Below are 13,518 nucleotides of genomic sequence, written 5' to 3'. Positions count from 1 at the left end.
AGAGTATCTTCGTGCCTGCCACACGATATACACATGCAAAATGGTCATTGGCAGAGGAAGCTCTCAGTTAAAAACTGTGGAAGTGCTCATAGAACACTAAGCTGAGAAGCAGGCTTTGTCCCAGTGAGGACGTTACGCCAAGAAGTGGAGTGGAGTGGATATAATTGTGATCGGGAGAGTTGGCTCAGTGTACTGGGCTTGATTCAGAAATCATTTCGAAAATTCATTCACAGATTCATTTAAGAATTTTATTTACACAAAATTCCAGTTTATGGGCACAAACGCAAAAGAGAAATGGATCTGTGAAAAAGGGAATGTTCATGGGGTTGGCTTGGAATCAGTATGGCATTCGATTCCATATAGAATCGTTACTTGTTCTGTGACTTCGCTGGAAAGCATCGATCTAGCGAACTAGCGAATACGGACTTGTGGGTTCGAATTCCACCAATGTTTTAAAGCATTCAGTTTGATCATATCAGCCACTACATATTAAAAAAAAATAGACACCAAACAGTGTAAAAATTGTTGAATTCCATCCGAAATCACGGTTTATAAAATATTGTTTTTATAAAAATTTCGGCGTAAAAATATTGAACGACTTTTTGGTTTCATTCTATTGCTGAAATACTAAAACCTCTACAAACCTCATTCTATCCGCCTGATTTCACCCTTTCGTCCGACTCCAGCATCCAGAGCGTCATCATCGTCCTTTAACTCGTCCACTTTGATCTTACGTATCGAATGCTGTTTCTTTTTCTCATGCCTTAATTTGGGATTTTTGGTCGCCTCGTAGCCATCTGCCTGTGTTTGCTTAAACTGTTCCCACGGATGCTCCCGCACAGCTCCAACGGCATCGTCCAAACTGAGTCCCTTCAATCCCATGTGATCCATCCAGTATTCCAGCTTCAGCTTGTAGCGATTGTACTCCAACTTGAACTCTTCCCGACCGGCCTTTCGCGGTTGTTTATTGTACGCTTGGTTTATTTTCTCGCATTTCTTGTTGAAATTGTCCAGATGTTTAAGGAACGCCTCGTTCGGCTTGAAGCGCTCCTGTTTGACTATTTCCAGCATTTCTGTTACGTAGCGGAAATTTTTCGTTGCCGTACCCTGTCGGAGCATGGCACCCAGAATTTGAATGTTGATCCTGCAAAAATGAACAATTGAATGGTGTTTCGTGACGTAAGTTACGGGCGTTTCGACTCAGTTGACACTTACCTAATATTCGCATCTCTCATCTCCTTCAGCAGGGCGCGTGCTTCCTCCTGTGTGCGACAGCCCAGCGCCAGCACCCCGTATGTGACAATGTCCGGTTCGAGCCTGGCGGTCCGAATCATGGTCAGCACTTCTCGTGCCGCTTCGTAGTCGAATCTCATCGAGCGCTTTTTGATGAGAATGTTGAAGAAATCGATATCGCACCGGATGCCAAGCCTCCGAATCGTCGACAGGATTTGCTTCTCGGCCGCCAGGGTCGGTGGAACCGTGTCCAGCAGTTCCGTCATCGTTTTGATGTCCGGGTGGATTTTTAGGTTTTCCATTTCGGCGAGGATGCTATTGGCACCGCCGAGGAGCAGAAGACGATCTTCTGGCTTTTTAACTTCGCCTAGACTGATGAGACTGCCGAGGTGGGGTTGACTAGAAAGAAGATTTGGGGTGCCTTCTTGATGAATTTCCGGACTCAAATCAGACAATTGCAGATGTTTGGAAGAGTCTGCGGCACTATCTTCAATCAACGCGGGTTGTTGGGATGATTCTTCTAGTTGCGCAGGCTTCTTCCTGCTTTGATATAGAATCTGCTCGATGACTTGCTCGGTGGCTTCCAGATCGCCTAGCCCGCAATCTCGAGCGCATCTCAGCAGTAGATTGAACGAATAAATGTCCGGCTGGGCTTTCAATCGGTACATTTTGTGCCACACTAGAAGCGCATGCCGGAAGCCAAATTCGGTGTCTGTGATGCACGCTTGCAGCAGGAAGTTGAAGGTATCCGTCTGTATTCTCAGCTTTTTGGACATCATTTCATCCACCAGCTGAAAGGCCGTCTTCAGATCACCACATCTTCCGTAAGCTTTGATCATCGCGTTGAAATTGGACTCATTTGGCTCGTAGCCCTTCTCGATCATAATCTCCCGCAATCGGTTCGCCTTATGCAATCCATCGCCCAAAAAGGGCGAATTTGCACAAGCATTAAACAACGAAGTATAAGTTCCGCCCGTTACCTTCAATCCGTGCTGTTTCATTTTGTTATACAACTGGAAGGCTTTCTTACTGTAGCCAACCCGGGCACATCCCCCTATAACCAAATTGAACAGATAGTTGACCGGTTTCACCCGATCTTCCTTCATCCTCACCTCCAGCACATCGATGGCTTCCTTGATTCGTTGATTCTTCAAGTGTCCCTTGATCAAATCCGCATACTCTTTGGTGCTGAGCTTCTGCGATCGAGCTGGTTTGTTCTGGAAGAATTCTTCCTCTTTCCGATCGCCTTCGTCGAGAACTTCCGGTTCTGGCACCCGGGGTGAAAGCGTTCCAAAAGTGTCCGGGTCTTGTTTGGCTTCCAACAGCGAAACATCCTCACTGTCCAGCCGACCACCGGAGATAACTTTGTTGAAGAGCGGTTGCGAAGAGTGAAGGAACCTGACCGATTGAAGCGAATGATCTCGTGGAGGTAGACGGGTTGAAACTGATGCTAAGCGAATTAGATCCCGAGATGTTTTAGCACGAAACATAAGCTGACGGCGGATTGTATGGATAATAGCCGAAGCCATCGTTACTGCAGCACGTTTATAAACTTTTACCTTTTGATTTATGTAATTAAAAACGGCAAAAACTCAGTTGAAATCACATTTTCAGAGGAACAGAGTAACGAAACCAACTGCAGCGATCACCATCACAACAAAAACAGCCGGCAGGAGCACGTTTGTAAATGACAGTTCTCAGTTCTCACACTAGGGGTGTCTGAAAAAATATGTTTTTTCATCGATCAAAACCACACTGGAAACCGTTTTGAGCTGAAACCCGAACAAATTTCCCTGAGCACCCCTACCCAATGTCAAAATGAATACCGGTTCACATCTCTGATTGGGTGTGCGCATCCCGCGGGGGCTAACTTGGCATACAATCAACAAAAGGCGGCATTTCGTGTGTGTTCCTGCTGCTGGTGTGGTTTGCTTGAGTGAGCGCTGGAAAAACATTTATTTTTTTAGAATTTTATGTAAAAATATTAGATATTTTCATGTTTCTGTATTAGTTTTCGGTTAGTAGAGCGCAAATGGATAAAATGAACATGTAAGTTATTCAGTAAAATATGTTAATCAACGCATAATGAGTGACGACTACGAACTGGAGGAGCAAAGTAAGGCCAAGCATTCACTTCCTGAAACACAATGAAATTCTTTGACTTCCGTTTTTGCAGGGCTCCTTCGGCGCAAGAAGAAATCTTCGGAGGCGGGTAACTTGCAACAGCTGGCGGAAACATGTCGCAAGCTGGGAGAGTTGTACAGCTCCCGTGGCGAACACCTGAAGGCGCTGAACGAGTACAAGCTGGTGGCCAAGGCGTTCAACCGGCTGCAGATGCAGATGGAGGTGGGTCGAGCCAACCGGATGATTGGAGAGATGTATATGCTGCTGGGCGAGTCGGAAAAGGCCCTGCAGTACGAGAAGCTATATCTGGACATTGCCCGGACCGAGAAGGACAAAGTGGAACTGCAGCGGGCCTATGCCACGATCGGAAGAAACTATCTGCTGAAAGGCCAGAGCTGCGACGAAACGGAAGTGGCCAAGGAAGCGCTCTGTGAAGCGGAGAAAGCATTCGTGAAGGGATTGAAGCTTTGTCGGGATCTGAAGGAGGTGGGCCGACTGGAGCAATCGGATATGGAAGCGCGAGCCATTCTGAATCTGGGAGTGACAAAGGAACATCAGGGAGACCTGGAGGAAGCTTTGGAGTACATGCAAAAAGCGACCAAGATTGCCCAGAACAACGACATTCAGGATGTGGAGCATCTGTGTCTGATGACCACGGCGCAGTTGTACAACGGGAAGCTCAACAATCCGACCAAGGCGCTTAAGGTAAGTACTGGAAATTTGATATGTATTTAGATGGACCAGCCTTAGTTCTTGTCTTCTATCACCTAGCGTTGAGGGTTCCATCAGCTTGTCTATCATCTCCGATGTTTAATCGATTCATCGACGCGCTTACGTTCTTTGTACTCCAAAAAGTCATAAAGTGTTCTCTACATTTTAGCTAGGTATCTTTCTTTAGTTACTTTCTCGGTCATTTCACATGACGGAAGACGGCGCTGTTTTTCTCCTTTTTTATCTGTATTAACGAGATTTTTGGCCTTAGGCTAGTTTACTACCCCATGCGCACAACAGTCCCAAGTCAATAGGAAACCCAGCTAACATGGTACTGTTATGCGGATAGCGTCAGTTTATCTCGGGGCTGATTTTCTCCGTACGCCATTGACAATTTCGTAAAATTTACTAAAATCAAAATTTATCTAAAAACAAGTACATACATTGTAGCAGAAGCAGAAGCAGAAGCCTACACTAACAGCATTCAAGAGTGGTTTCCAATAATAATATTTTGTTAGATTGTCTAAATTGATAGCTAATAGGTTCTAATTGATTTCCTTCACTAATTATTGTGGAGTTTAGTATTTCACTGGGAAGGAATCACCCCTCACGTGCAGCACACACAACTTACCCAGGCTGACGTCGGTTCACAAGTGGCAAGAGTGAACGCGGTTGGGTGACGCCTGGAGTTGTTGCTACGCAAGCAACGCAGCATTGTCTGCTTGACAGTTCGCATCACATTCAAATGCTCTATATCGCCTGCTGTGATCAATCTCCTTTCCACAGCTTTATGCAGTACATCTTATATCTCACAATTATTAATGTCAAATTGTCCGATTCACCTTTCCTTGACCTGAGCAAAAGTTGTAATAACCTGTAATAACTAACAGGCTGCCGTTTTCTAAATAAATAAATCAAGCATAACTTTTCAATCCGACGTAACTCGAGAATGTAAAGAAATCCGGGTTAACTGCTGCATGCATGATTCATAAAGCAAACTGAAGAATCCACATCACTGTTTGATGATTTATTGCTTAATTTGTTTAACTAAGCATATTTTTTGCAACGACGTATCTAATTATTTTGATGTTTACAACTTTTCTGATAGATACACCGTTTTGATATATGAGAAAACCAAACGACGTATCTAGCCAAAATCAAAAGTAACAGATACACCAAACTGGCACCATACAAAAGCGACGTATCTGGCATGACGTATCTCGAACCAACCCGGTGTATGTGTATTTTTGTCAAAATTCATTGTGAAAATGTTATGGAATGAGTAGGTTTTGTTTCTTACCTAGTGCGTGCTATATCCCTGGTGATGTTAAGCACGAAAAAACTTATGAAAAGTATTTTTATAAAAAACTATTTTAGTGAAATGGTCGTCAACATTGACCATGAATTTACTCAGATCAGTGAAAAAGTTAGATACGTCGATTTGAAAAATTATGCTTGAAATTACAAATTACAAAATTACATTGATACATTGATACTCTTCTTCTTCATCCCGCCAACACAGGTTCTCAGTGAGGCGCTGGAGGTGGCCTCGCGTCTCAGCAACAAGATTGCAAAAATGTGCGAAACCCTCGCGGTGAAGGCGGATGCCATGATTAAAATAGGCGACTTCCAGAGTGCCAAGCAAGCCCTGAAGAAGGCGTACCACATGAAAACACCCGTCGCTGCGGACGCTGAGAGCATCGAACGGAATCTCAAAGTTCTGGTGGCAATCTGTCGCGTGGAGGACGAACTGATCACCACCGGTAGTGACGAATATGGTAAAAAGAAGATTCTGTACGAGAAGATGGGCGATGGATCTTGTAAGTTGCTCAATTTCGAGAAGGCAATCGATTACTACCTGAAGATGTTGGAATGCGCGGAACTGAATGGGGAAACGGGTCGTCAACTGGTGCCGACCTATGTAAGTCTCTATCAGACCTACAAGGACAACAAGCAGTACGAAGAGGCGCTGAAGTATATGTGGAAGGAGTACGAGCTCATCAAGGATGAACCGAAAGAAGCGTACAACACTCTGCTAAGCATCAGCGAAATTTTCGAAGAACAGAAACGGAACTGTTTTGAGATTGAAGACATTTATCGCCGAGTACGTCACGAAGCTCAAAAGCTCCAGTCGCTGTCATTGCAACGGGCACCCATGAAACGCTGTGTCGCAATGTTGAAGAAAAACTGCATGGATTTGATGGCGGAGAACCTGGAAAAGGAAGCTGCTGATCTTGGAATCGATCTCAATCTGGCAGACGATGCAAACGGCCCCGAAGAATCGGACGATGAACCAGATGAACCGGAAAATGCCGAACCGGAACTCAATACGCCGGACATTGGCGACGATGTCGATTTGGAAGAACTTACCGAATCCGAGGACGATAATTCTACCAAGCCGTTAGAGAAACAGCCGGAGTCGAGGGCATCTCGCAAGCGAGGAGTTTCTTTCCAGATCAAGAGGAACAACAAGGGAGAAACCCAGCTGCATCAGGCCTGTATCAACGGAAACGTCACGTTGGTTCAGAAATTGCTGGAACAAGGACATCCGGTGAACCTCCGGGACCATGCCGGATGGCTCCCGTTGCACGAGGCGTGCAACAAAGGAGACAAGGAAATCGTTGAGATGCTTCTGGACAAGGGAGGCCAAATCAACGACAAGGGCGGAACTAGCTGTGATGGAATAACTCCGCTGTACGATGCGTGCTCCAACGGAAATCTGGAAGTGGTGGAACTTCTGCTGGATAGAGGAGCGAATTGTACGCTTCGAACCGATTCAGGAGACACTACCCTGAATGTCCTCGAGACCTGGTTCAAAAGCGTTCAGAAGAAAATTCCGCCTGAACGTAAGACGTTCTACGATGTTATTCGGGATCGGATCATCAACTTCTTCGATAAGGCTGGTATTAAGCCTACGGAAGGTGGCACCATTCCCGATTCGATACAGGCGGAATCATCATCACAAGGGACCACTCGTAGCACACGACGTCGTGGTGCACGTCTCGGTCGCCAGGACTCTGATGCAGAATCTGTTGCTCCTACCACCCGCAGCTCCGGCTATGGCAGCGTCAAAGCTGGTCATGTTACGCCTTCTCGCAAACGACCTGCAGAAATCCAATCCGACGATTCGTGTCTTTCCTCCGATGAAGATAACAACAGTTCTGCTCTGAAAGATTGCTTTCGCGAAAAAAGTTCGCGTCTTTCGGCCGGAGTAGATGACTATCGTAGCGCCATGCAAGTACTGCGGAAGGGAAACTTGGTGCGGGCTCAGATCGTATCCCCTCTTAAAGACCCCAATCCGGGACCGTCTAAACGGAGCGCTTTCCTGCGCAACGATGAAATCGGTGACGATTGGCTGGTCGATGATCTGGGCCCGAACAAAAAGAAACAAAAAATCTACTCGGACAACGACTTCTACGAAATGGCACCGCTGAAGTCGCCCTTGCGCCGGGATAGTACTCCCCAAAAAGCATATCCAATTTCCGATCACACAATTACATCAACTGCCATAGATCCTGACTCCGATGATGAATTTGACCGGTTGGGCTCACCGTCAAGGCATGCTTCTTCGGAGTATAGTGGTCAGGATGCCCACCAGTTGCTAATGAACGCATCCAATAGAAGCTTTTCGCGTCGTCCATCAACTCAATCCAGTCGTCCAAGTCGACGTTTTTCGAATGACAGTTACGGCGATAGAAACCAAGCGTCCCTGCTCGAGGCCGGCTTCACCGTTTCATCGTCCCGGTCGATCAGTCCCCCACCGCTATCCCCACCGAGAACTCCGGTAAAAAATGAAGGTGACGACGGTCAGGGTTCCCCGTTGGTGGAATCGACGCAACAGGTGGAACAACAACGAACCCCCGTGAAGGTTGTTCCTACGAATGTGGTACGAGTCCTAATCGAAGGCGAACCATTTGATTTCACGTTCGAACCGGACCAGATGATGCAAACCAGTGTTGGCTGGCTGGTGCACGAAGTGACCAAGCGCTATGGAGTGTAAGTAATATGGGTAAAACATTGCACAGTGGGAATATGGGGTGAAAAAATACGGGCAAATTGAATATCTTAGAAAGGTGACGGATTCGACCAACGACCGAGATTAATTCTGCTGACCTAAGGTACATGTTGCCCTGGCTAGCAAGAAGATTGGAATCAATTCGAGTTTTTACAGAATGTCATAACAATTTTGCCATATCTTTGTCACCAAAACTATATTTTCACATCAAACATTTATTGGTAATCTACAAATTGAAAGTAAATGGTATTCTTGAAGACATCACTTAAATGTTTCACTAGTGATGCATCTATGGTTTAGAAAAAAAAAAAACTTGTCCTTATAATAATTTACCCCGTTTGGCATACCGTCGTAATATACCACATTGAAACAGTAGTTTCCTCTTTCAGAAGCTCCTCTAGGAACTGTTTAGAGATTCCATTAGGAATTTTTCTTGGTATTGCATCCGAGATTCCTTGTGGGTTTTTTTTTCAGGAACTCCTCTAAGGATTACTTCAGGAACCGCTACAGGGATTCCTCCAACAGTTCCTATACGTACTCTTTTTAGGATTCCTTCAGGATTTCCTCTAGAATTCAGCGATTTCTTCAGTAGGTACTTCCTCCTAGGATTTTCTTCAGAAATTCCTTCTTGAATCCCTTCAGAAATTGATCCTTGGATTTCTTCCTGGGATTCCTCCAGGAATTCCTCAAGGGATTCCTCCAGAAATCTCTGTGGAGCCTCGTAGCCGTGCGGTTAGAGTCACCAAGCTTATAATCGCACCATGCTATGGGGTGAGGGTTCGATTCCCGCTTCGGGCGTTGAAACTTTTCGTGAGAATAGTTTCTTCCCCGTTTCTACTGGTGCATGCTCCGTTGTCCGATGTCTAATGTTAAGTTTAAAACAGTCTGTACAGCCGAAAGCTGAAGACGCTGTCCGTGTCTTTAAAAAATTCTTCAGGAATTGTTCTAGGACTCCTCTGTGAATTCTTTTAGGAATTCGGCTTAAAATTCATCCAGAAATTCCTATAGTGATTCCTCTAGGAGTTCCTCCAGAGATTCCTTCGTGTATTTCGTTAAAGATACCTCAAGGAATTCCTCTAGAGATTTCATTAGGCATTCCTCCAGGGATTCTTCTTGAAAGTTCTTCAGCGAGTCTTCAAAAAAATCCTCCTGAAATTCCGCCAGGGATTTCTCCAAGGATTTCTCATGGAATTTATGCAGGGATTCCTCCAGGAGTTCCTCTGGAGATTCCTAAAGGATGTCTCTAGGAATTCCTCTAGGTATACCTCAAGCAATTCCTCTAGAGATTCCATCAAGCATACCTCCAAGAATTACCATAAGAATTTCATTAGGAATTCCTCCACGAATACCTACGAAAATTCCTACAGAAATTCCTCCAGGATTTTTTCCAGGAAATCCTCCAGGATTTTTTTTCTGAAATTCTTTCAAGAAATTCTTCAGTAATTCCTCCAGATTTTTTTCAGAGATTCCTCCGGGAATTTATCCTGGAATTTCTCCTCCAGAGATTCCTTCCAGAGATTCTTGAAGAAATTTTTTTCACGGATTCATCAGGAATTCTGCCAGGGATTTACCAGGAACTACATCAATATTTTTTTTTCTTCCAGAGATTCCTCCAGGAATTCCCCCGATGATTCTTCCTGTAATTCATCCAGATATTCCTTCAAGAATTCCTCCTGGATTTCGTCCAAATTTTCCTCTGGGAATTCCTCTAGGATTTTCTTCAGCAATTTCTTTAGGGATTTCTTCCAGAATTCCTCTGAAGATTTCTCCAGAATTTCATTCAGGGACTCCTCCAGGGATTCTTCCAGGGATAGTTCCTCGAAAGTACCCCAAGAATTCCTCTAGGGATTATTCCAGAAGTTCCTTCAGGTATTCCTCCTGAGGTTCGCCCAGAAATTTCTTCAAGGATTCCTTCAAGGATTCTTCCATAAATTCCTCCAGGGGTTTTTCCAAGAATTCCCCAGGAATTCTTCCAAGAATTTCTCCAGAAATTTTTCCTAGAATTCCCCTCCGGAATTTCTCAAGAGGTTTCTTCAGAAATTTCTCCAGGGATTCCTCCCGGAATTCCTCTAAGAAATCCTCCAGGAATTCATCCAGAAATTCCTTCAGAAATTTCTCCCAGGGCTTGCTCAAGGAATTCATCCAGCAATATCTGCATTAAGTCCTCCAGGGATTAATCCAGGGTTTCCTCCAGGTATTGGTGCAGGAATTCCTCCACGGATTCATCCCTGCAGGGATTCCTCTAGAAATTTATCCAGGGAATACTCCCAGCATTCGTCCAGCAATTTCTCCAGGGATGCCTCCATGAAATTCTCCAATTACTCCTTCAGAAATTCCTTCAGGGATTTTTCCAAGAATTCCTCCAGCGGTTTCACCACGAATTCCTCCAGGTATATTTTCAAAAATTCCTCCAGGACTTCCTCCAGAGATTCTCCAGGAATTGCTCCATAGATTTTTCCAGGAACTCCTCCAGGGATTTCTCCAAGAATTCCTCTATAAATTCACCCAAAAAGAGATTTCTCCTTCAAACAATTTCTTCAGAAATTTCTCCAAGGATTCCTCCAATACCTATTTGCTCTAAGGACTACTCCAGGAATTTATCCAGGGTTTACTCCAGGCACACCAGTAGGAATTCTTCTAGGGATTTCTCCAGGAATTTCTTCAGGGGATGCTCCAAAAATTCCTCCAAAAATATTCAGAGGCTCGGCCAGAGATTTCAGAAATCCGTTCATCTTTTCCAGGGATTCACCCAAGATTTTTCCAGAATTCCTCCAGCAATTTGTATTGGAAGACTTAAAGAAAATTTTAGAGGGATACAGGAGTCAGGAAATTCTCCAAGAAGTCATCTAGGAATTCTTTCACAAAATATCTCCGAGAAATCTTCAAAGATCGCCCCCTTAGCTACGCCAATCGTTGTTAGCCGAATCCGAACCTTGCTAATAAATTGAGGCTCCTCATAGGGTATCGCGCCACTTGGGCGGTGGCTTCTATATTCGTCTGTTTTCCACTATAACTCAGTCAATTTTGAACCGATTGACTTGAAATGTTGTACACGGGTAGATACTATACCTATCTCACCGCATTCCAAAAATTGTGTCACTTGGTTCAAATTTGACTGAGTTATAGTGGAAAACAGACGAATATAGAAGCCACCGCCCAAGTGGCGTGATTCCCTAGTTAAGTAGTGTAACACCGTTTATTTGTCCCTCTATTCTATTCTTTAGAAAACATGGCAAACGACCCTTGCTGAAGTTACTACGATGGGATGATGGTCCCATCGAAGACTCAGATCCGCTTTCTACGTTGATAAACGAAACCAACATTATTGTCAACACGTATCTGACTGGATTCGAGGAGATGAAAGCACACGAGTTCTACGACGACTACTGCCATGAAAGTGGTATTGGTAGGTATTGACGTGAAAGTTTAAGCAATACACCTCCTTCTCATTAATGTCAATCCTAATTACCTAATAATAAGAATATCGCTCACCCTTTTTGTAAAAAATCAAACAACGTAACACATGAAGATGTTGAATACCCAATAAAAACAAAATAAAAACTAAAAAATGAAATGAGGTCTATGATGCTTCTAATTTATATTACAAAAGAAATTAAAAAAAAAAGACATGATGACTGTTCGTCATTCTAGATACCGTCTCCGATCTGCGGCAAGCGCTCGAGGACCTTAATATGCAGACAAACTTCTCCCTGTCTAAGGATTTTTTCATTGAAAACACTCGCCAATGTGATATTCTCATCAAAGCGCTGGCAACTCGGGAGCGTCTGCAGAAGCTCGACCTTTCCTGGAACCAACTTTCCGATTCGGACATGGATGTACTCTCTCAAAAGTTGTCCAACTTCCGAAACCTCGAGATGCTTAATCTATCAATGAACTACATCACATTCAAAGGCATCTGCTCCCTGTCGTCAGTTATAAACGCCGAAGAGCTGTTTCTAACTGAGCTGGATCTCAGTCAGAATCCGCTACTGGATCAATCTGTACCTGAGCTGGCGATCGTTTGCCAACGGCTGAAACACCTAACCATTCTTCGCGTTGCATCTACGGCAATTACCAACCTCATACTCGCGGAATCCCCTTTGGACATCAGCAAGCTTAACGTCTTCGACGCATCGGAAAACGATCTCAACCAAAAATCGCTGGAGTTCCTGTTGAACAAATCGAACACGTCGATCGTCACCGAACTGAATCTGCGATCATTAGGAAGTATTCCGGATTTCAAACCTACCTTCATAGCGGCCATTCAGAACAACCACTTCGGCATGTTGCTAAAATTGAACCTATGCAACTGCGGCTTGACTGATTGTGATCTTACAACGATAGTGCTTGCCTTGAGCAGATCTGCCATTGGGCTGCAATGGCTAGACCTATCTCACAACTCCAAGCTCACAATAAAAAGTTTTATTGAAATTTTAAAAATTCTTACGCGCCGGCCGTTACAACTAAGTTTCCGCCAAAACCCTTACATTCTGAAGGACTTCGATGCGGAGGAAACCATCCGAGCGATAGAGTATGATGGGAATAAATCGTATCCGTATGATATGGAATTTCTGCTGCCGTTGGGAACTGCTGATGATCAGTTGGAGGATCTTCGTCGACAGCTAAAGGTGTTTTGGGATAAACTCTGGCACGATCACGGCACAATCCAGATTATCGATCGAAACGTCAGGCTGTCGGCAATACCGTCACTGTAGGTAAGTTTTTAGCAAGCTTTTTAATAAATAGACGACTTGATAAGTTTCTCCACTTCATTGAAAGAACGCCATGATTAATGCAGAAATCAACGAAGGTAATCTAGGATAGCTAGGCCCACCCCGTAGGAGAAAGATTCATTTAACCGGAGCGGTAAACGCGCGGGTATTCCACAAGACCATACTCAGGATGACGGGTTCGATTCTCGAACGGTTCGGATTTTTTTCCCACAAATGTTTGTTTTCTGCCATCGCGTCCAGACGTTGGGAAGGTCCACCAGTTCCTGGAACACGAAATTAAACTGTCTCTATCGAATGCCAAAAGTGTCCAGTTCCACAACACCAGGATATGTGTGTTTGTCGAAATCGTGGACTGTATCACAGTGTAGCGCTATGCAAACGCGCATAACATCAAGAGTTTTATTTTCATGCAAAGGCAGCTGTTCAAAATCCCTGTGTTCGTGGATAGTGAGGCGGTAAGTGTCCGAGTATATGATCGTCCTCCGTCCGTGCCACACACAACTATAGCCAATAATTGTATGATGCAGTTCGGAAATGTCCTTTCGGTGCAAAGCGAACGTTGGAGGCATTACTTTCCTGGGTTACCGGGTTACAGAGTTCGATTGCTGCAGATGAAGATCAAACACCCCATCCCGTCATTTCACCCGATCGCCAACGAAGTCTACTTCGTTGAACATCTTTGTCAAATCTGCAACTGTAGGC

The 13,518-nt window shown here is 44.5% G+C and overlaps 2 protein-coding genes across 2 annotated transcripts; one reads left to right on the top strand and one right to left on the bottom strand.

The window, feature by feature from the left end:
• Positions 1-516: 516 nt before the first annotated feature.
• Positions 517-2,917, bottom strand: LOC109418128 (pentatricopeptide repeat-containing protein 1, mitochondrial). Its single transcript, XM_019692327.3, has 2 exons — positions 1,216-2,917; positions 517-1,144 (listed from the first exon to the last, which is right to left on the bottom strand). Exons 1-2 carry the CDS (start codon positions 2,760-2,762, stop codon positions 646-648), a joined length of 2,046 nt encoding a protein of 681 aa, XP_019547872.3. The 5' UTR covers positions 2,763-2,917; the 3' UTR covers positions 517-645.
• A 198-nt stretch (positions 2,918-3,115) lies between these two features.
• On the top strand, positions 3,116-12,841 carry LOC109412894 (tonsoku-like protein). Its single transcript, XM_019686553.3, has 5 exons — positions 3,116-3,349; positions 3,410-4,062; positions 5,591-8,064; positions 11,308-11,489; positions 11,735-12,841. Exons 1-5 carry the CDS (start codon positions 3,319-3,321, stop codon positions 12,796-12,798), a joined length of 4,404 nt encoding a protein of 1,467 aa, XP_019542098.3. The 5' UTR covers positions 3,116-3,318; the 3' UTR covers positions 12,799-12,841.
• The last annotated feature ends 677 nt before the right edge of the window (positions 12,842-13,518 follow it).

The sequence above is a fragment of the Aedes albopictus genome, chromosome 2 (genome assembly GCF_035046485.1).
Source record: "Aedes albopictus strain Foshan chromosome 2, AalbF5, whole genome shotgun sequence".
Taxonomy (NCBI): Eukaryota; Metazoa; Arthropoda; class Insecta; order Diptera; family Culicidae; genus Aedes; species Aedes albopictus.
Note: the sequence above shows the minus strand (reverse complement) of the source record. Positions and strands in the feature narration are given on the sequence as shown.

Bases quoted from the DNA above. Each gene is read 5' to 3' on its own strand.
- LOC109418128 (XM_019692327.3), bottom strand. From the start codon at position 2,762: ATGGCTTCGGCTATTATCCATACAATCCGCCGTCAGCTTATGTTTCGT. The intron at 1,145-1,215 runs GTAAGTGTCAAC...TCATTTTTGCAG, and splicing joins ATGAGAGATGCGAATATTAG to GATCAACATTCAAATTCTGG.
- LOC109412894 (XM_019686553.3), top strand. From the start codon at position 3,319: ATGAGTGACGACTACGAACTGGAGGAGCAAA. The intron at 3,350-3,409 runs GTAAGGCCAAGC...CCGTTTTTGCAG, and splicing joins CTACGAACTGGAGGAGCAAA to GGCTCCTTCGGCGCAAGAAG. The intron at 8,065-11,307 runs GTAAGTAATATG...TCTATTCTTTAG, and splicing joins GTGACCAAGCGCTATGGAGT to AAAACATGGCAAACGACCCT.